The sequence below is a fragment of the Piliocolobus tephrosceles genome, chromosome 11, assembly GCF_002776525.5.
Source record: "Piliocolobus tephrosceles isolate RC106 chromosome 11, ASM277652v3, whole genome shotgun sequence".
Taxonomy (NCBI): domain Eukaryota; kingdom Metazoa; phylum Chordata; class Mammalia; order Primates; family Cercopithecidae; genus Piliocolobus; species Piliocolobus tephrosceles.
The window spans coordinates 104,782,152-104,801,447 of NC_045444.1; the positions used below are offsets into that span (position 1 = coordinate 104,782,152).

Sequence of the window (19,296 nt, forward strand, 5' to 3'; positions counted from 1 at the left end):
CATCATCCTGCCTTGGACTTCCAAAGTGCTGGGATTACAAGCGTGAGCCACCACCCCCAGCCTAGAGATCACAGTCTTGTAAAGGAAAGGCCGTGGCTCCCCCAGGTGTGCCCCCTGGGTGTGCCCCCTCCCGCCCCCACCATAGCCAAACCATTCGTTTCTGTTCGGCTGTGAAATGACATTTTTTCCAGGGTCTGGAGATAGAGCAGTGACCAGGCAATGCAAATAATTGTGGTAATCAGAAAAGTCTTCAAAGAGGAGGTTGAATTTATTTTTAGCCTTAAGGAAACTGTACTCAAAGGAAAGACATTATCAGCCTTCTTAAAAACCGAACTCACTCCCATCCCTCCTCCCTCCTCCCTCCTCCCTCAAGAGCTGCCAGACTCCCCAAATTGAGAATTGGACCTTCATTAGTTATGGTTACTCCTGGGAGGGTATCACATCCCCAGGGGCATGGTAGGGCTGGAAGGTACCTGGTATCTTGAGGAAGCTGCCTGAAAGGATTTCTCTGGGTGGCATGGGGCAGAAATCCAGGACAGTGATCTGGGCAGGCTGGCAGACAGGACGCATGTGGAGGGGAGCAGCAGGAACGCCACACACTAGAGAACTGGGCTGAGACTGTGTCGCTAAAACAAGGGATGCAAATTTGATTGTGTAGACACTGGCTTTGAGCAGGGGGAGCCCCTGCTTGAAACTGATGGCTAGGGGCCGCAGGTACCTGCAATGGGCCAGGCATGAGGACCCAAGGGCCTGATTTGGGATGATGCAATGGGAAATGGAGGCAAAGATCACACCCTCTTATCATTCATTCATAAAATATTTACTTGAGCACCCACCAGGACAGATGCTGATGTTGCAAGAATGAGATCAGTAACATCAAGGAACATGTATGGAGTACCTGAGACGGCCCAGGTACACCAGGCAAGGTGTCCTTTCGCTGGGTAATCACGGTTAATCCTCAGAGTAGCTCCATGCAAATTACCAGTCCCTTGTGGAGAGAAACAGAATGAGATTTGAGTAGATTAAGAACATGCCCCAAGGTGCAGAGTTCCTAGTGGAGCCAGGGTTCTAAGCTGGTCATTCCAAGTCTAGCACACAACCCCCAACCCCGATTCCACTCCCTCCCCCACAATTCACCCTCCTTAACCATAAGGCACTTGAAGTGTTACAGGGGCAGCCCCAGGAATTACTGCACAGCCTAAGGACTATCACAGAGACATGTGTGCAATGAAGTGGGCAAGTCATTACCTAGGCCTAAGAGATGCCCTCGCCCAGGAACTAGGTCTCAGAATTGGTTCATTTGGTCATTTGACAAACACAGATGCTTCTTAACTTATAGAGGGGTTACATCCCAATAAACTCATCCTACATTGAAAATATCCTAAGTGGAAAATGCATTAAATACACCTAAACCTACCAAACATCATAGCCTAACCTAAGCTGCCTTAAACATGCACAGAACAATAATATTCGTTTACAGTTGGGCAAAATCATCTGGCAACACAGATGATACCATCTGGCAAGTTGGGGGACCTGAAGGAGAGGGTTGGGGTCACATGAGGATGAGGAAGTAGCTTTGGACAAATCAAGTTAAAGATCCGGTGGGGCAGCAGTCCCCAGCCTTTTTGGCACCAGGGACCAATTTCGTGGAAGACAGTTTTTCCAGGGACTTGGGGAGGGAGGGGATTAGGGGGGTTCGGGATGATTCAAGCGCATTACATTTATTGTGCACTTGATTTCTATTATTACTACATTATAATATATAATAAAATAATTATACAACTCACCATAATGTACAATCAGGGGGAGCCCTGAGCTTGTTTTCCAGCAGCTAGATGGTCCCATCTGGGGTTGATGGGAGACAGTGACAGATCATCAGGCATTAGATTCTCATAAGGAACATGTAACCTACCTCCTTCACATGCACAGTTCACGATAGGGTGCGAGCTCCTATAAGGATCTAATGCTGCTGCTGATCTGACAGGAGGCGGAGCTCAGAGGGTAATGCAAGCGATGCAGAGGTACAGCTTTGCCCATCCTCCTGTGGTGTGGCCCAGTTCCTAACAGACCAAGGACTGGTGTAGGGTTGGAGGGAAGTGGCTGGGGACCCCTACTGTGGGGCATCCAAGAGAGGCTTTCGTGGACATTTCTCCTTTAAAGTAATGAGTATACAGGTGGTAGCCTGTAAGTGGTGAATTTAGAGCTAAAATTTAGAGCAGAAGGGGAGCTTGTCAGAGAGGGGAAAGGAGAGCCAGAGAAACTGTGGCAGGAAAGGTAGAGGAAAAAGGCATGCTCCATTGTCATAGCTGCCACCCAGAGGATCAGTGATAAGGGCTGAACAATGACAAATGGGTTTGACTTTCAAGGGGACAGCACCAACTTAGGATGGAGCAGTACAGGCAGGGGTCCAGTTGAGTGGCCTGAGAATGGACGTGAAGTGAAAGGTAAGGACAGCAGAGAGGACTACTTTCTTTGTTTTAATAAAATAATAATTTAAAAAATTAAAATACTAATATGTTTTCATTATAGAGGACCAGAAAATATTTTAAAAGCACACACACAAAAATAAACAAATGGTACACCATGAGTCAATCAACCAAAGATTATGACTGGAAGCATTTTAGATTTTTTTTTTTTTTTTTTAATCCATTTGAGACAACAGCGTGCTCTGTCGCCCAGGCTGGAGTGCAGTGGCACGATCTCAGCTCGGCTCACTGAAACCTCTGCCTCTCGGATTCAAGTGATTTTCCTGCCTCAGCCTCCTGAGTAGCTGGGATGATTCAGGCACTTGCCACTACACCCACCTAATTTCTGTATTTTTAGTTAGAGATGGGGTTTCACTATATTGGCCAGGCTGTTCTCAAACTCCTAACCTTGTGATCTGCCTGCCTCGGCCTCCCAAAGTGCTGGGATTACAGGCATGAGCCACCGCGCCCAGCCTTAGATTTTTCTTAATCCATTTTTGTTTACAGAGGTGCAATCATATCATATCAGTTATTCAAAATTTACCCAGTTTTGTGTCCTATTTTTTTCTCCACTACTTTCTTTTCTTTTCTTTTCTTTTTTTTTTTTTTAGACAGAGTCTCGCTCTGTCACCCAGGCTGGAGTGCAATGGCACGATCTCGGCTCACTGCAACCTCTGCCTCCTGGGTTCAAGCGATTCTCCTGCCTCAGCCTCATGAGTAGCTGGGATTACAGGAGCCGCCACCATCCCCAGCTAATTTTTGTATTTTTAGTAGAGACAGGGTTTCACCATGTTGGTCAGGCTGGTCTCGAACTCCTGACCTGAGGGGATCTGCCTGCCTCAACCTCCCAAAGTGCTGGGATTACAGGAATGAGCCACCGTGCCCCACCTTCTCAACTTCTTTTCTTTTCGTTTCTTTTTTCTTTTTTTTCTTTTTTTCTTTCTTTCTTTCTCCTTCCTTCCTTCCTTTTTCTGAGACAGAGTACAGTGGCGCAATCATGGCTCACTGCAATCCTGACCTCCGGGATCAAGAGATCATTCGAGACCAGCATGGGCAACATAGTGAGACCCTGTCTCTATTTAAATAAAAATAAAATAAAATAAAATAAGAGATCCTCCCACCACGGCCTCCCAAGTAGCTGGGACTACAGGCATCCGCCACCACGTTCAGCTAATTGTCTTATTTTTTGTACAAATAGGGTTTCACAGCCAGGTGTGGTGGCCAAGACCAGCTCAGCCAACATGATGAAACCTGTTTCTACTAAAAATACAAAAAAAATTAGCCAGGTGTGGTGGTGCCTGCCTGTAGTCCCAGCTACTAGGGAGGCTGAGGCAGGAGAATTGCTTGAACCCAGGAGCCAGAGATTGCAGTGAGCCAAGATCATGTCACTGCACTCTAGCCTGGGCAACAGAGAGAGGCTGTGTCTCAAAAAAAAAAAAAAAAAAAAGAAAAGAAAAGAAAAGAAAGAAAGAAAAAAGAAAAAAAGAAATGGGGTTTTGCTATGTTGGCCAGGTTGGTCTGGAACTCCTGACCTCAAGTGATCTGCCCCCTTGGCCTCCCAGAGTTACGGGCATGGCCAGCACACCAGCCTCCAGTTTTATGGGAAAATATAAAATTTACCCGAAGTACTAGTTTGGATGCTCTTGGCTGCAGGTGTCAGAAAACCCAACTGAGGCCAGGTGCAGTGGCTCAGCCTATAATCCCAGCACTTTGGGAGGCCAAGGAGGGTGGATCATTTGACATCAGGAGTTTGAGATCAGCCTGGCCAACATGGTGAGACCCCATCTCTACTAAAAATACAAAAAATTAGCCGGGCGTGGTGGCGCATGCCTGTAATCCCAGCTACTCAGGAGGCTGGGGCAGGAGAATCGCTTGAACCTGGGAGGCGGAGGTTGTGGTGAGCCAAGATCGCGACATTGCACTCCAGCCTGGCGACAAAGTGAGACTATATATAAAAATAAAAAAAAAAAAAAAAAAAAAAAAAAAAAAAGAAAACCCAACTGAAAGTGGCTTAAATTATAAGTAACAAGAAGCCCAGAGCAGAGTAATTCCAGGATTGGCTAATTCAGGGGCTCAGTGAGGTCTCCATCACTTCTGCTGTGCCATCCTCAGGTGCTGGCATATCCTCCTAAACTGCTCCCCAGCAGTCCAAGATGGTGGCTGTGGTTCCAGCATCGTAGGCATGTGACGGCATCTTGAAGCAAGAAAATAGCCCTGTTACAGCCATGTGCCACATAGCAATGCTTTTGTTGTTTTGTTTTGTTTTTTTGAGACGGAGTCTCGCTCTGTCGCCAGGCTGGAGTGTAGTGGCGGGATCTCGGCTCACTGAAACCTCCACCTCCCGGATTCAAGCAATTCTCCTCTTCAGCCTCCCAAGTAGCTGGGATTACAGGCATGTGCCACCACACCTGGCTAATTTTTTGGTATGTTTAGTAGAGATGGGGTTTCACCATATTGGCCAGGCTGGTCTCAAACTCCTGATCTTGTGGTCCACCTGCCTCGACCTCCGAAAGTGTTGGGATTACAGGTGTGAGCCACCGTGCCTGGCCTACATAACAATGTTTTAATCAGCGGCGGACCACATGTACAACAATGGTCCCATGAGATTACTGCTTTTTTTTTTGAGGGGTAGTCTCCCCATGTCGCCCGGGCTGGAGTACAGTGGCACAATCTCGGCTCACTGCAACCTCCGCCTCCCGGGTTCAAGTGATTCTCCTGCCTCAGCCTCCTGAGTACCTGGGGTTACAGGTGCGTGCCGCCACGCCTGGCTATTTTTTGTATTTTTAGTAGAGACGGGGTTTCACCATGTTGGTCAGGCTGGTCTCCAATTCCTGACCTCAGGTGATCTGCCCGCCTCGGCCTCCCAAAGTGCTGGGATTACAGGTGTGAGCCACCATGTGCCCCATGTTACAGCACCTTTTCTAGATTTAGATGCACAATATTTGCTATTGTGTTATAATTGCCTACAGCATTCAGTACAGTAACATGCTGTGCAGGTTTGTGGTCTAGGAGCAACAGGCTAGACCAATCAACCTAGGTTTGTGTAAGTACACACTGTGATGTTTGCACAACTACAAAATCACCTGACGCATTTCTCAGAATGTATCCCTGTCCTTAAGTAACACATGATTGTACATCCCTTTTTAAGAGCAAGGAGAACCTTCCTAGAAGGCCTCCAGCCTATTTGCCTCACCATCTAATCAGCTGTGTGACCTGGAGCCATTGATCTGATCTCAGGACTTCAGGGTTCCTATCTGTGTAATTGAAGGGGACCAGCCCCTCCACACCTGTGGGTATTTCTCGTCAGGTGGGACAAGAGACTGAGAAAAGAAATAAGACACAGAGACAAAGTATGGAGAAAGTACAGTGGGTCCAGGGGACCAGCGCTCAGCATACAGAGGACCCGCACCAGCACCGGCCTCTGAGTTCCCTCAGTATTTATTGATTATTATTTTTACTATCTTAGTGAGGGGAGTGTAGCAGGCAACAGGTGGGGAGAAGGTCAGCAGGGAAACATGTGAGCAAAGGAATCTGTATCATGAGTAAGTTCAAGGAAAGGTACTGTGCCAGGATGTGCATGTAGGCTAGATTTATGTTTCTCTTTACCCAAACATCTCAGTGTAGCAAAGAGCGACAGAGCAGTATTGCTGCCAGCATATCTCGCCTCTAGCCACAGGGCGGTTTTCTCCTATCTCAGAATAGAACGAATGGGAATGGTCAGCTTTACACCGAGACATTCCATTCCCAGGGACGAGGAGGAGACAGAAACCTTCCTCTTATCTCAACTGCAAAGAGGCCTCCCTGTTTCACTACTCTTCCTTAGCACAGACCCTTTATGGGTGTCGTGTCGGGCTGGGGGATTGGGGGATGGTAAGGTCTTTCCTTTCCCATGAGGCCATATCTCAGGCTGTCTGGGGGGTGTGGGGGGGAGTGGGGAGGGGGAACCTTGCTTCGACAATACCCAGGCTTTCTTGGGCAGAGGTCCCTGCGGCTTTCCACAGTGCATTGTGTCCCCGCTTAATCGAGAATGGAGAATGGCGATGACTTTTACCAAGCATACTGCCTGCAAACATATTGTTAACCAGGCACATCCTGCACAGCCCTAAGTCCATTAAACCTTGATTCATTACGGCACATGTTTCTGTGAGCACAGGGTTGGAGCTAAAGTTACAGGTTAACAGAATCTCAAAGCAGAAACAATTTTTCTTAGTACAGATCAAAATGGAGTTTCTTATGTCTTCCTTTTCTACATAGACACAGTAACAATCTGATCTCTCTTTCTTTTCCCCACATGTAATGGCAAATATAATTGCATTTGTTGTGAGAGCTGAGGGTTAATCTATGTAAAGCACTTAGAACAGTGCCTTGCCTGTGATTTGTACTATATAAATATTTGCTATTACTGTCTGATAGCAAGAATTACATTACATTCCTGGGTCTAACTAATAGCTTGGCATGGACCAAGCAAGATCCACCCATCAGGGCTGGGGAGGAACTCACTTGAAGGCTATGGCTGTTCAGAAGAGAGTGGGCAAAATAAGGGTTAACAAGGGGAAAAGGTGGAGAATGGGTATTGACCAACAGGATCTGCCACACCCATGTTGTTTGAAAAAAAAAAAAAAACCTGGGCCAGGAGAGATGGCTCATGCCTGTAATCCCAGCACTCTGGAAGGCCAAGGTGGGTGGATCACCTGAGCTCAGAAGTCCGAGACCAGCCTTGCCAACATGGTGAAATTCCATCCCTACTAAAATTATAAAAATTAGCCAGGTATGGGGGTGTGCACCTGTAGTCCCAGCTACTTGGGAGGCTGAGGCACAAGAATCGCTTGAACCCAGGAGGCAGAAGTTGTAGTGAGCCTAGATCTTACCACTGCACTCCAGCCTGGGTGACAGAGTGAGACTCCACCTTAAAAAAACAAACAAAAACAACAACAACAAAACCCCTCTATCAATGTATAAGCATTATTCTCTTCGTATGTGTTCTATTTTTTTTTTTTACTTTTTTTTTTTAGGTAATTTCAGATTTACAAAATATTTGTGAAAATGTATAAAGAGATCTCATACCTGCCCCCCAGCTTCCCCAAATATCAACTACCAGGAAATTAACCTTGATACAAATGTTCACATATTACTTAACTACCAGGAAATTAACCTTCATACAATTTTTTTTTTTTTTTTTTTTGAGACAGAGTTTCACTCTGTCGCCCTGGCTGCAGGCTGGAGTGCAGTGGCCTGATCTTGGCTCACTGCAACCTCCATCTCCCGGGTTCAAGCAACTCTCCCGTCTCAGCCTCCCAAGTAGCTGGGACTACAGGTGCACACCACCATGCCCGGCTAATTTTTGTATTTTTAGTAGAGACGTGGTTTCACTATATCGGTCAGGCTTGTCTCGAACTCCTGACCTCAGATGATCCACCTGCCTCAGCCTCCCAAAGTACTGGGAGTACAGGCGTGAGCCACCGAGCCCAGCCTTGATGCAATTTTAATAACCTACCTATAATCTTTATTGATATTGACAGTTGTTCCCCAGTGTCTTTTTTTCTAGTCCAGGATCCAATTCAAGATCACGCACTGCACTGATTTCTAATTTAAACACCATTTAAAAGGAACACCGAGTTCCACAGAACCTAACTTTTGTTGCAGGACCTCTAGGTTGTTTGTAGAGTTGCATCATTACCAGTAACCCTGGAGTACATTTCAGATTCTATCTTTTGGGCTGATTCCTAGAACAGAATTACTAAGTAAACAGATATGAACATTTTTAAGGCCTTGATGCATATTGGTAATTGCTTTCCAGAAAATTATACAAATTTGATGCCCCCACAAAAAATGTATGAATACTCACCTTCCCATATTCTTAGAACTTCAGGATTTTATTCTTGTTTTTAATATTGGCGTTTTGGTTAAGTGAAAATCAAATCTCATTGTTTAACTGCAGTTTCTTTTTTTTTTTTTTTTGAGATGGAGTTTCACTCTTGTTGCTGGAGTTTTGCTCTTGAGACCGGGGTACAATGGCGCAATCTCAGCTCACCGCAACCTCTGCCTCCCGGGTTCAAGCGATTCTCCTACCTCAGCCTCCTGAGCAGCTGGCAGCACAGGCGTGCACCACCAAGTCTGGCTGATTTTTTAATTTTTTTGTAGAGATGAGGTCTCCCTATGTTGCCCAGGCTGGTCTGGAACTCCTGGGCTCAAGCGATCCTCCCACCTCAGCCTCCCAAAGTGCTGGGGTTACTTGTACTTTGGGTGCAAGTTAGCCACCATGCCTGGCTATACTTGGATTTTCTTGATTCTTTTGAGTTTTCACATTTTTTCATATTTATTAGCCATTTATCCATTTATTAATTGAGGTCATCATGTTTGTCACATTTATTTAAGGTCTGTAATCACTCCTTGGCCTTTTGGCTAAGATCAAGTATATTTAAGTTCCTTTTTTTTCTTTTTGAGAGAATCTCACTCTGTCGCCCAGGCTGGAGTGCTACAGGGCGATCTTGGCTCACTGGAACCTCTACCTCCTGGGTTCAAGCGATTCTTGTGCCTCAGTGCCTGAGTAGCTAGGATTACAGACACCTGCCACCATGCCCAGCTAATTTTTGTATTTTTAGTAGAGACGGGGTTTCACCACTTTGGACAGGCTGGCCTTAAACTCCTGGCCTCAAGTGATCCACCTGCCTCAGCCTCCCAGAGTGCTGGGATTCCAGGCATGAGCCACTATGCCCGGCCAAGGTTTTCTTTCTTTCTTTTTTTTTTTTTTTTTTTTTTGAGATGATGTCTGACTCTGTCGTCAGGCTGGAGTGCAGTGGCATGATCTCAGCTCACTGCGACTTCTGCCTCCTGGGTTCAAGCGATTCTCCTGCCTCAGCCTCCCAAGTAGCTGGGACTACAGGCACGCCCAATGCCCAGCTAATTTTTGTATTTTTATTAGAGATGGGGTTTCACCATGTTGACCAGGATGGTTTCGATCTCTGACCTCGTGATCCGCCCGCCTCGGCCTCCCAAAGTCCTGGGATTCCAGGCATGAGCCATGGTGCCCAGCCAAGGTTTTTGATTTCAAGTAACTAAAACAGTAATTATTTCCCTTGTTAGGTCTTCTGTTTCTTTTTTCTGAATAATGTATGCCCTTAAGGAATAATAGGAATAATAAATGCCTTTAAGAATTATATATGCCTATTAAGGAAAATTAGATGATGCATTTGTTATTTTTAGCTTTAGAAAATCCTCTGCAATCCAGATTTAACATGTCTTTCATGTTCTTCTAATTTTCTGTGGTTTAATTTTATATCCTTAACCCTTTAATTCAGGTAGAATTTATTTTGGTAGATTCCGTGAGGCACAAGTATAAATTGCTCTTTTGTAAATAGCTAATCACTCATCCATCATGTCTTTCCAGCATCATTAATATTCTGTTTCTCTCTGTCACTGTTAACTATTATTGCACTAATGCTGCATAAGAAGCCAATTCAAAACTGAGAAGCCTGCAACCATAAGCATGTATCTCGCTCATGCATCTGTGGGCAGGCTGAGCTTCAGCTGATCTAGCTTGGGCTCTGCTGGGCTGGGATGACTTCCAAGCTGTGAGTGGGATCCAGGTGGCTCCACCTGCCTTTCCTCTCCCTTAGACCAGCAACATCAGTGGCGTGGGAAAATATACCTCGCCTCCATTGAAGTGGTGCACAGTCACGGGGTGAACAGTGTATTTATAGCGAGAGATGAAGAACTCGAAACCGAAATGCCATCTACCACACCTTTGGAGACAGCCTTTCAGGAAACTGGATTGTGTTGAGATAAAGGCAGAACGGAGTCTAGAAAACGGTACAAGGTCAAGGGAAGTTTTTTTCTTGTTTTTTTTCTTTTTCTTTCTTTTTTTTTTTTTTTTTTGAGACAGAGTCTCGCTCTGTCACCCAGGCTGGAGTGCAGTGGCACAATCTCGGCTCACTGCAACCTCCGCCTCCCAGGTTCAAGCGATTCTCCTGCCTCAGCTTCCCGAGTAGCTGGGATTACAGGTGCCCACCACCACACCCAGCTAATTTTTTGTATTTTTAGTAGAGACAGGGTTTCACCTTGTTGCCCAGGCAGATTTCGAACTCCTGAGCTCAGGCAATCCGCCTGCCTTGGCCTCCCAAAGTGCTGGGATTACAGGCGTGAGCCACTGTGCCCGGCCGGGAAGTTTTTAAGGCAAGGAGATACTGGAATTTGCTCTTAGGCTGAGGAAAATTGCAAAATTTGTAGAGGGTTGGGTAGTCACACAAATTGTTTTCTCTAAGAAGGATATTTGCTGAAAGTAAAGGAAATGACATTGCGGCTTGAGGTTTGGAATAACAACTGCAGATGAGATGCGGCCTCAGCAAAATAGAACTGCCAAGCATTGGTGTCAGGGGCTTGGGATGGCCTGAACCATAGCAGCCCTGAGCCATGTGGTACAGCAGTTTTCTTCAGCCCTGTCCGTGAGGTAGGAGACTGTCAGGTTGGTTCAGGTAGGTCTGAAGGTTGGTAGGCTAAGGCTGGGGGGGCAACGGGGTCAGAGGGTCAGGAAGCTGACAGGTGGTAAGTAGTTCAAGGGATTGAGCCTAAGTTCAAATATGGGTGCAAGAGGGGCTGAAGGGCTGGAAGAAAACAAACTGCCTGAGGTGCTGGAATTGGAGGCCCATGTGTACTGGGGATGAGAGGGGATCAGGGAAAAGGACGTTGGAATTTAGGTTCTCAGAGGCAGAGAAGTTTCAGGTGAACCTAGGGTGTGGCCATGTGAGCAAGCTGCTGAATTATGTTGAAGGCATTGGGATTGAAGTCAGGAACTGAGGTCAAGGCAGAGTTCAGAATCACCCATGTGAAATGCACACTCTTGGGCCCCAGCCAAACCTACTAAGTCTGAATCTCTGGGGGAGGGACCCAGCATTCTGTATTTTGACGAGCTCCCTGAGTGGTTCTTAGGCTCCCTAACACTTGAAAACTGCCACGCTATGATGTTGAGTGAGCCATGCTTGTTGGAATTACCTGATGGCAGGAATCAAGCAGGAAAACTAAAAACAGGTGTTGAAATCCTTAGAGAGCCTGGGCAGGATCAGTGTATGGGACTGATGAGGAGGGGTGGAAAGAAGTTTGTACATGAGTCAGGGAGAGGAATGACCTTGGCCTGGACTATTACTAGTGCATCCCTTTCCAACCTGGAGACAATGTGAGACTAAAGATTTCTACTGCAGAAGGCAGGGCAGTTAGAGAGAAGGGAGGGAATAGAAGACAGGGATCATATTCAGTCCAGACAGGCTGAGAGCTCTGTGAGAAGGCAGAGGACGTTGGGGGAGGATTTGTTTCTGAACAAACCAGGGTTCCGCAGAGTACAGCAGAATGGCTCAGAGAGGAGTCCATGAGAAAATGGTCCACGAGGGAAATTGAGCTTTGGTTGGGGATGACAGATGAGGGGATGCACTGGGCTAAGCAGAGGCCAGATTATCCCAGTCACCACTTCTGCTTTGGGTTCACTTTTCTTTTTTTTTTTTTTTTTTGAGTCGGAGTCTCGCTCTGTCGCCCGGGCTGGAGTGCAGTGGCCGGATCTCAGCTCACTGCAAGCTCCGCCTCCCGGGTTTACGCCATTCTCCTGCCTCAGCCTCCCAAGTAGCTGGGACTACAGGCGCCCGCCACCTCGCCCGGCTAATTTTTTGTATTTTTTAGTAGAGACGGGGTTTCACCGGGTTAGCCAGGATGGTCTCGATCTCCTGACCTCGTGATCCGCCCATCTCGGCCTCCCAAAGTGCTGGGTTCACTTTTCTAAACTGAACTAATTTCTCCACCCAGGTCCAACAAGATGTCTCTTTTCTCTAACATTTAAGCAGCTCCAACCATCTCAGCATCTTCATGATTGTTTCGTCATCATCACCGTCGTCGTTGTCATCATCATCATCATCATCATCATCATCAGTGATTTCCTGAAGGCCAACCAAGCACCAGTCATCAAGCTTGAGCCACGGTGCAATGATGGAGGCAGGCTCTCCATTCTAAGGGAACTTCCCAGGCCAGTAGGGAAGGCAAGATTCAGACACCAGGGACAGGCAGCCCGGGATGACAGGTGGAACAAGGAGGAGACACAAGAACCCCCACCCAACCCCGGAACCCACATCACAGGCCAGACCTGCATGACTGCCAGGCACCCGACTCGGGTTATGAAGGTGTCTCTCCTAAGAGAGTGGCAGAGGCAAACTTTAGCCTTGGCAGTGCCCCCCAAGCTGCTCGGGGGAGGGGTCACAGCCAAAGCCCTGGAGTGCATGGGTTCTTCAGCCGTGGCTCTCCTGCAGCTTCCTGTAATATTATGAAGAGCCTGCCACCACCGAGCTTGTTCTGACTCCTTTACATGATCCACCCTTCGGAGTGGGGTTTGGCTTCTGTACAGCTCTCCTGTGGGCCCTGAGCACACTAGTCAGAACAAGAGGGCTCCAGTCTCCTGACAGTCACAGTGCTTGGTGGCAAAACATAAATTGTCATTCATCCATGCCTTGTTTCTATCATTCACTCACTGATTCAGCAGATACTTAACTGAACACCTGCTCTGGGCCACTGGGAATACAGTGATGCCAACACAGGTCCCTCCATGGGGCTTCATGGGGCTAACATTCCAGTGGGAGTAACAGAAAACATCCACAAAATAACATCACATTGTGAAAAGTGCTATGAAAGTGAAGGATGTAAGCACAATAATATTAGTAATAGAGAGTGAGGAGGTGGTTAGCAAAGGCCTCATAGAGGGGGTAACATTTTTTCTTTCATTTGATTAACTTGATGTATAACTTATGTATGGTAAAGTGCACAAAATTTTTTTTCTTTTTGAGACAGAGTCTCGCTCTGTCACCCAGGCTGGAGTGCAATGGTGCAATCTTGGTTCACTGCAACCTCCACCTTCCGGGTTCAAATGACTCTCCTGCCTCAGCCTCCCGAGTAGCTGAGACAACAGGCATGTGCCACCACACCCAGCTAATTTTTGTATTTTCAGTAGAGACCGGGTTTCACTATGTTGGTCAGGCTGGTCTCAAACTCCTGACCTTGTCATCTGCCCTCCTCAGCCTTCCAAAGTGTTGGGATTACAGGCGTGAGCCACTGTGCCCAGCCGTGCACAAATCTTTAATGTACAACTTGGTGAGTTTTTCAATTTGTGTATGTCAGAGTTTCTCAACCTCTCAACCTCTGTACTGCAGACATTGGGGCCATTTGTCCTGGGGACTGTCTTGTTTTTTTTTTTTTTTTTTTGAGTCGGAGCTTCGTTCTGTCATCCAGGCTGGAGTGCGGTGGCATGATCTTGGCTCACTGCAACCTCTGCCTCCTGGGTTCAAGTGGTTCTCCTGTCTCAGTCTCCTGAGTATCTGGGATTACAGGCGCCCGCCACCACACTTGGCTTATTTTTGTATTTTTAGTAGAGACAGTGTTTCACTATGTTGGTCAGGCTGGTCTCGAACTCCTGACCTTGTGATCCACCCACCTCGGCCTCCCGAAGTACTGGGATTACAGGCGTGAGCTATCGCGCCCGGCCCTGTCTTGTATATTATAGGATGTTTAGCAGCATCCCTGGCCTCTACCCACTAAATGTCAGTAACACTCCTCCCCACCCAGTTGTGACCATCAAAAATGTTCCCAGACATTGCCATATATCTTCCGTGAGGCAAAATCGCCCCTGTTGAAAGCCACTGGCATAGGCCATGTAGCCAGCACTCAGCTCAAGATACAGTTATTTCCACATGGAGGGGTTGGCGTTTGAGCTGACACCCAACAGCTAAGAAGCTGCCTCCAATTCAGAGAACTGGGGAAGGAGTGTTCTAAGGGGAGGGAGCATGGGCAAAGGCCCTGAGGTGGGAATGACAGTGGCACATTTGAGGAAGTGTGACTGGTCCGTGGTGACAAGGGAAAGGCATCTGAGGAGGTTGAAGAGACAGGCTGGGCCCTGTCAAGCAGGGGCTTTGTGGGATATGGTTAGGAGTTTGACATTTTCAAAGAACGTTTGTGAGTATTTAATATGTACCTGGCACCATGGCAGACACTGGAGAGTAATAAATTAAATCCTTGGCCCTACTCTTTTTTGCTTTTATTACTATTTTTAATTGACACATAATAGTTGTACATATTTATGGGGCACAGTGTGATAGTTTGATACATGTATATAATGCATAATGATCAAATCAAGGTAATTAGCATATCCATCACCCCACACATTGATCATTTCTCTGTGCTGGCAACATTCAAAGTCTGCTCTTCTAGCTATTTGAAAATATACAGGCCAGTGCCCGTGGCTCATGCCTGGTGTTCCAACTACCCAGGACGCTGAAGCGGTAGGATTGTTTGAGCCCTGGAGTTTGAGGCTGCAGTGAGCTATGATCGTGCCACTGCACCCAGCCTGAGTGACAGAGTGAGACCCTGTCTCTATTTTTTAAAAAAAGTATGAATATGACCCAGAGTTGGCACAAAAGGGGACATGCTTAAGCCCATGAAGGAGCTAGGAGGGTTCAAGAAGAGATTTCTTGGAGAGACCACACCCAATCCGAGTCTTTGGGGAACAAAGGATAAATGGCACTCCACGCAGAAGGCACAGCATGTGCAAAGGCATGGGGGTGTGAAACAATATGGTAGGTCCAGGCACCTGTAAGTAGTTAGGTATTCTAGGGTATAAAGTGCAGGAGAGGGGTAATAATAAGGCATTAGCCTGAATGGGATAGAAGATTCTTATGGCAAAGGAGGTGAAACTAAAGCCAACTTGCAGCAGACATTGGAAGTCTTCCAGAACAGTCTAAGGGTAGAGTTATGGCTCCCTGGGCCTGCATGAGTCCCCGAAAACACATACCCTCACTCCTTATCCCAGTCCCGCCTTGACTCCATATACTTCATCAAACGTATCTTGGATTTATTGTCTATAATCTTGTTAATTGTGTGGCTTGAGATTTAGAATTTGGTCATCTCTACGTTCTCTGCAAGCTCATGCTTGAGCATGCATTTCCTGTTTCAGATTACAGGACTGCATTTTAATTTCTCGACAGAATGCCTGGCACAGCCTTACTTGGCACAGCCTTACCTGCAGAAAGGTGTGTGCACAATGACTTTTGATGATGTCCCATGATCCTTCACTTTGCATGTACAGACACAGACTTGGAGACGCAAACTCCTGCATCTTACAAGGGCCATTTGCAAATTGGCTTATTAGTTTTCCCTCTCCTCTGCCTCCTCTGCGGTACCAGCCCTTTATATGCCAGGCACTGAGAAGCAGCCTAATTACAGGCAAGGAGACAGGGAGGGAGCAGGCCATAGGCTCTGTCCCACAAGCTGTACCCACATAGGAGAAACTCCATGTCTGTCTGGGTTTTCTGGATTAAACCTAGATTCAGGTGTTGGAATTACAATTCACTTTGAAGATAATTTAACATATTCCTCACCAATCTCCCTCCAAGCACCTCCCAGCAGCATCAGAGGTAAGCTTGACTTGTTTTGTTTGTTCGTTTGTTTTTTGAGACGGGTCTCGCCCTGTCACCTAGGCTGGAGTGCAGTGGCACGATCTTGGCTCACTGCAACCTCCGCCTCCCAGGTTCAAGCGATTCTCCTGCCTCAGCCTCCCAAGTAGCTGGGACTACAGGCGCCCGCCACCATGCCAGGCTAATTTTTTGTATTTTTAGTAGAGACAGGGTTTCGCCGTGTTAGCCAGAATGGTCTCAATCTCCTGACCTAGCAAAACGCCCGCCTCAGCCTCCCAAAGTGCTGGCATTAAAGGCGTGAGCCACCACTCCCGCCTGACCTTGACTCTTTTTTTTTTTTGAGCCAGAGTCTTGCTCTTGTTGCCCAGGCTGGAGTGCCATGTCACGATCTCGACTCACTGCAACTTCTGCCTCCTGGTTTCAAGTGCCCTGCCTCAGCCTCCCGAGTAGCTAGGATTACAGGCAGGTGCCACCATGCCCAGGTAATTTTGTATTTTTAGTAAAGACGGGGTTTCTCCATGTTGGTCAAGCTGGTCTCAAACTCCCGACCTCAGGTGATCCGCCCCCCTGCCTCCTTGGCCTCCCAAAGTGCTGGGATTACAGGCGTGAGCCAGCGAGCCTGGCTGAGCTTGACTCTTTAGAGCATTTCCTTCCCTTCCTGTCCTGGGCCAGAGCTAGGGCTGGAGCCAAAATGAGCCCAGCCCTGGCTCCTGTGCCTAAATTTGTAGATTTCACCACCACCACGCATGCCCTCACACCTACTAGCATTCCAGGCACCTTAACAACTTCTAGAATCCATCAGGAGGGCAGCAGTGAGGGAGCTGGGAACGGTGATGTGGAAATCGCCCTGGGTTTGGGAGTGGGAATGCCCCAGCCCTAGGCCCCCCTGTGCCACCGACGGCTACATATCCTAGGTCATGTTGCTCCCCCAGAGCTTGTGTGGCCTCTTCCTATCCTTCAGGGCAGGACTTAAATGTCATCTGCTGGGGAGGCCCTCCCCATCTAAGCTGGCCCTCTCTGTGCTCCATATCATTGCCCCCTCCTTGACTTCCTTTCACAATTTATCACGCGCATATGTGTGTGCATAAACAGATATAATTTTGTTTGCTTGCTTATTTGGTTCGTTTCCTCACTGGATTCCGGACTGTGGGCTTCAGGAATGCAGACGCTGTGCCTTTGACCTTTGCATCCTCCTCAGAGCCTGGCAAAGTGCCAAGTACATAGGAGAAGCTAGAAAAGTAATTCGGCGAATGAATAAATCCATGAATGGCAGCTGACCCAGATGATCTCTCAGGTTTCTGCCCCCTGAGAAACTGTAGCAGTGCCCTGGACGCGGAGGCGGGCGGGGCGAGCTACGAGCTCTGATCCCCTCCCAGGGCTCAGGCTACTGTGGACCCCGATCAGCGTAGGCTCGCGGCCCGCTGCGTCCCCGCCTCCTGGCCGCCAGCCGGGGGCGGAGCCAGGCCGCCCCGCAAGCCGGTGGCCTTCGGGGTGCTCGCCCAGCTGGAGGTGGTGAGGGGGCGGGTCCAAAGCGGAGGTCAATGGGCGGGGCGGGGCCACAACGCCCCCACGCCCCCAGCCTGCTGGCAGGTTCCCTGCGGGGGGCCGGGGCCGGGCCGTTGGCTAGCAACACCCAGCCCCGCCCGACTGGCGCGCGCCTGCCCCCAGCATGGCTTGGCAGGGCTGGCCCGCGCCGTGGCAGTGGGTCGCCGGCTGCTGGCTCGTCCTCGTCCTTGTCCTCGTCCTACTTGTGAGCCCCCGCGGCTGCCGAGTGCGGCGGGGCCTCCGCGGCCTGCTCATGGGGCACAGCCAGCGGCTGCTCTTCCGAATCGGGTTAGTGCCCGGGTTCCGAAGCGTGCGGGCTCGGGAGGCGGGCGCGCTGGGAGAGGGGACTGGGAGGCGGGGGCCGGAGCTGGGGGTGGGCGTGGCGGTTAGAACGGGGCTTGGTCTAAAGGAAGAGGGATCGAGGAGACGGACTGGAGAAGCCACTGAGTTGGGGGACTGGAGAATTGGGATAAGCTGGGGAAGGAGGATCGGAGAGGCGGGCCAGGGTGGCCACGGAAGGAGGCGTGAGAGAACATCTGGAGAAAAGTGCCACAGAAGGGGCTGGAGACCAGGAAGCTGGACAGGAGGATAGTGCAGTAGCCAGGGCTGGAAAGACCGTCCCTGTCCGGGGGTAAGGTCAGCAGATGCCCGGGCTCCGATGGCAAGTGCCGGAGAGAAGGAATGCCTCCCACCGTCTGACATTTAAAACCGCCAACTCCTTCCGTATGTCCTTGTCCCACTCCCCAGCACCCAACTTCTCACCAGTCAAGTTAGGTTCTTCTGTCTCAAGCAAGGGTCTCAACCCTGTTGGATTCCAGCATGTCCCTTTCCTTCTAACCACAGCCTGGCCCTAGTGGAAGCCCCAGGCTGTGAAATCTGACCCAACTGACTCTGCCCACTTTTCCAGTGATTTGCCTCCCTCGACCCTCCCCCACTCACTCTGCCCTCCTGCCTCCCTCTACCCCTTCCTTCCTGGCCCCAGGGGAGGGTGGTGACTAGCAAGCACTGTTCAGCCCCAGGGACGCTGAGAGGCAGGGAAGAAGACAGGCCTTCGAGGGCCCCTGTCTCCTTCCTACTACCGGCCTGGCCAAGGGTCAGGACCTCAAGCCCCAGTTTAGGGACAGTAATGTTGGGAATGGGAACTGTGAGAGCCCTGGCCACAGGCCAGGTTGTGGGGAGAGCCTACGCCTGGGAATTTCCTGAGCTTCCCAGCAGACATTGTGCAACTCACCCTCTCCTCCCCAGACCACCCACATGCCCAGAAGCTTTAGGCCCAGGATTCCACTCACAGTCTAAGAAGCCGAGATATAAAGGCTTCAGTGGACGGGAAAACTAGAAAAACATGGTGCTGGAGGGTGGGGTGGGGATCTTGTGTTTGTGCCTTTTGGAGCATTCACATCTCTCTAATATCCTAAACCTTGGTCACCGTTTAGATAATGCGCCAAGTAAGTTACCATTGCTCTGCATATTGCATTAAAATAATAAGACTGAAAAATATTTAGGCCAGGCGTGGTGGCTCACGCCTGTAATCCCAACACTTTGGGAGGCTGAGGTGGGTGGCTGGCTCACCTGACGTCAGGAGTTCGAGACCAGCCTGGCCAACATGGTGAAACCCCATCTCTACTAAAAATACAAACATTACCTGGGCACAGTGGTGAGCACCTGTAATCCCAGCTACTCAGGAGGCTGAGGCAGAAGAATCGCTTAAAGCTGGGAGGCAGAGTTTGCAGTGAGCCGAGATCGCGCCATTTCACTCAGGCCTGGGCAACAGGAAAAAGAAAAAGAAAATCCCCAAATATGAAGGTATCTAAATAATTTTTTTTCTTTTCTTTTTTTTTTTTTTTTTTTTTTTG

At 48.7% G+C, this 19,296-nt stretch overlaps 2 protein-coding genes and 1 long non-coding RNA gene across 3 annotated transcripts in view; 2 read left to right on the forward strand and 1 right to left on the reverse strand.

Moving 5' to 3' along the window:
- Positions 1-383: 383 nt before the first annotated feature.
- Positions 384-2,246, reverse strand: LOC111548482. The gene is made up of 3 exons (XR_002733444.2): positions 1,913-2,246; positions 899-988; positions 384-626 (listed from the first exon to the last, which is right to left on the reverse strand). It is a non-coding gene; the product is annotated as an uncharacterized LOC111548482 (long non-coding RNA).
- A 95-nt stretch (positions 2,247-2,341) lies between these two features.
- LOC111545693 lies at positions 2,342-12,943 on the forward strand. The gene is made up of 4 exons (XM_023216715.1): positions 2,342-2,444; positions 10,082-10,146; positions 10,816-10,936; positions 12,252-12,943. Exons 1-4 carry the CDS (start codon positions 2,342-2,344, stop codon positions 12,764-12,766), a joined length of 804 nt encoding a protein of 267 aa, XP_023072483.1. The 3' UTR covers positions 12,767-12,943.
- Positions 12,944-17,405: 4,462 nt separating this feature from the next.
- The window catches only part of LOC111548459 (PNKD, MBL domain containing), a 24,701-nt gene continuing 22,810 nt past the window's right edge, over positions 17,406-19,296 (forward strand). The window contains exon 1 of the mRNA XM_023220925.3: positions 17,406-17,731. Within this exon, the coding sequence (XP_023076693.2) occupies positions 17,568-17,731 (164 nt within the window). The 5' untranslated portion in view covers positions 17,406-17,567. The remainder of the gene's footprint in view (positions 17,732-19,296) is intronic.